General features: G+C 30.2%; 1 protein-coding gene across 2 annotated transcripts; it reads left to right on the forward strand.

The window, feature by feature from the left end:
• The first annotated feature begins 332 nt into the window (after window positions 1–332).
• On the forward strand, window positions 333–2,384 carry LOC145563992 (uncharacterized). Of its 2 annotated transcripts, none has more exons than XM_081624363.1 (3): window positions 333–725; window positions 1,716–1,797; window positions 1,968–2,384. In XM_081624363.1, exons 2-3 carry the CDS (start codon window positions 1,717–1,719, stop codon window positions 2,232–2,234), a joined length of 348 nt encoding a protein of 115 aa, XP_081480489.1. In that variant the 5' UTR covers window positions 333–725; window position 1,716; the 3' UTR covers window positions 2,235–2,384. The 2 variants fall into 2 exon arrangements, with proteins under 2 accessions (XP_081480489.1, XP_081480488.1); XM_081624362.1 differs by having other exon boundaries at window positions 1,730–1,797.

The raw sequence follows: 2,384 nt of genomic DNA on the forward strand, positions 1-2,384 counted from the left end.
TTATTTCTTCTTATTTAAGTTTCTTAATAACCGCGAAATCAACCCAAAAAGGTCGAAGTTTTGGGAACGGAGGGAATACTATATTTTATCATTTCTCTCTCTTACTTTAAACCCCACTAAAATTATTTTATGATTCTCTCTCTTTCATGGTCCCCACTTATATAATAAAAATATGTACTCTCCCTCACATTCTTTCTCTTTCATGCTCCCATCTAACTTTTACTATAATAAATTATTCATCCACTCACAATATTATATTAATCTCCTAAAACTCCGTGTATTATCAAGTGATCCAAATAAAACAAAAAACGGAGGGAGTGTCATTTATTTATGTATCAACAGAGATGAAGAGATTCCCAACCACACCAATTAACCCCAATCTAGATCCCGCCCTCCCACCATCGTGAAACCCAGCCTCCTATCTCCCCAACCCAATAACCCAAACCAACCCCAACCAACCTCAACCCCTCTTTTCTCTTCAAATTATATATGCCAATTACCTTAATTGATTCACTTAAAAAGAATGCAGAAATATAAGAGAAGTACTTCAGCTAGCTCAAGAAAGACAAGATTAGTGGCACCTAAAGAGAACCCATGTTCATTCATTGCAATTGGAAAATTTATATGCTCAGTAGTGGTAAGGAAGAAGTGAGCTAAATTTTTTTGATGTCAGAATGAAAAAAGGAGGAAGATGAGCATAGGGGAGCGTGTACTGTATAATAACAGTGAGCTGCTCTTTTTATACTTCATATATTCTTTTATTTACTAGTTGTGGACACACGCGCGTTACGCGGGGTTCCCCAAGTTATCGATATTTTTTTTTTTTTGCTATTGTTTTATCGTTGTTTGTATGTTCAGTATATATTTATGAAATGACAGGTTTAGTTAATAAGAAATACAAAAGATTGCGGATAAAATATATGTACTCTTTAATTAAGATGTGTGGAGGAGTTGAAAATATGATAGTTTTATAAAAGGAAAATATATTATTGTGGAAAATTGCGTACAATAATGGATGTAAATTGTGTGTGTTTATGTATGATTTTTGAAATTATAAGCAAGAATTTGATTGGATGTGAATAGGCATTCACTAAATTAATTAAGAAACTGATGTTCACTTATATGGTATGGTGTATATCTTGAATTCCATTTCTCTTAATTTTTATAAACCATGACTTTACGGAAAAAATTTTAATACCGTGATTTTTCCTCCTTTATTTTTCTGATAAAAACGTGATAAGTTGTTATTGAATTGGTCTTGAATATTATAGTTATAGTTGTTGGTATTGAATTATAGTTAATAAGAAACTTTCTTATGCTATTGAATTGGTCTTCAATTATACAATTCAATAGCATAAATTATCACGTTACAATATTGGGAATTTAATTACTTTATGGAAATTATAGTTATGTTGCTTGATTTGTCATTATGAAAGTATGGTAATATATACATAGTCTAAGTCATAAGTCTAAAATTTAGTAAATTATATGTTAAAGATATACTTCGTATACCATAATCAATTGTAGGTTTATTTAAGCCTACTTTTATAGCAAATTAGTTTCATGAATATTAAAGTCAAACATTAATGTGAAAGTTGTTATTATTATTAAGTGTTTGTTTGACTTAAGTGTAGAACTGGTATTTCAGTTGAATTTTTGCTTATAAAATCATCATTGATGTGACTTTTTCCCCTTGTGTTAATTACTTTCATAAGGATGGCAAATATAGGTGGTAATGGTGCTAAAAAGCGTGGTCATAAGTCTTTGATTCAAGGTCGTTCAACAAGGATGATTGAGGTAAATACTTGGGTGAATACTATGTTAGCTAGATTGAAAGGCCATAGTTTTCAATTTGTATTTTCTGAATCATATCATTCATAGGGAATCATAGTATGTGTTTTTGTATTGCTTTATTTAGTTGTGAACCATATTATATTGGTATGCTTATACATTTTTTTTTGATGTAGAATGTTCCCGTAGATTTTGCTCGAGACCATTTTCAGAACCATAGAGAAACAACCAAGATTATGTTGTGTCTTTATGATACAGAATTTGAAGCCGAATTGAAGATACAAACTTCTGAAAATAAAATTGTGAAGTGTTTTATTAGGAAAGGAGTTGATGAACTGATTGATTATTATGAAGTACAAATTGATGAAGGCGCTGTGCTCAAGCTTAGTCAGGGCAATCGTATTGTTTTTGATGTTTATTTGCAATTGAGTACTGATTTTTGATGTTGTTATTTTGAATCAATAAGAAATTAGTTTCTTAAGTTGGTTTTATGACTTTGTATTTATTTTAAGATGAGTTTTAAAACTAAAGTTGACCGTTTGATTAGCAATGGTTCAGTAATTTGAATATTAATTCTTAATGTTGGTGTGTAA

The sequence above is a fragment of the Chenopodium album genome, chromosome 10 (genome assembly GCF_948465745.1).
Source record: "Chenopodium album chromosome 10, dcCheAlbu1.1, whole genome shotgun sequence".
NCBI classification, from domain to species: Eukaryota; Viridiplantae; Streptophyta; class Magnoliopsida; order Caryophyllales; family Amaranthaceae; genus Chenopodium; species Chenopodium album.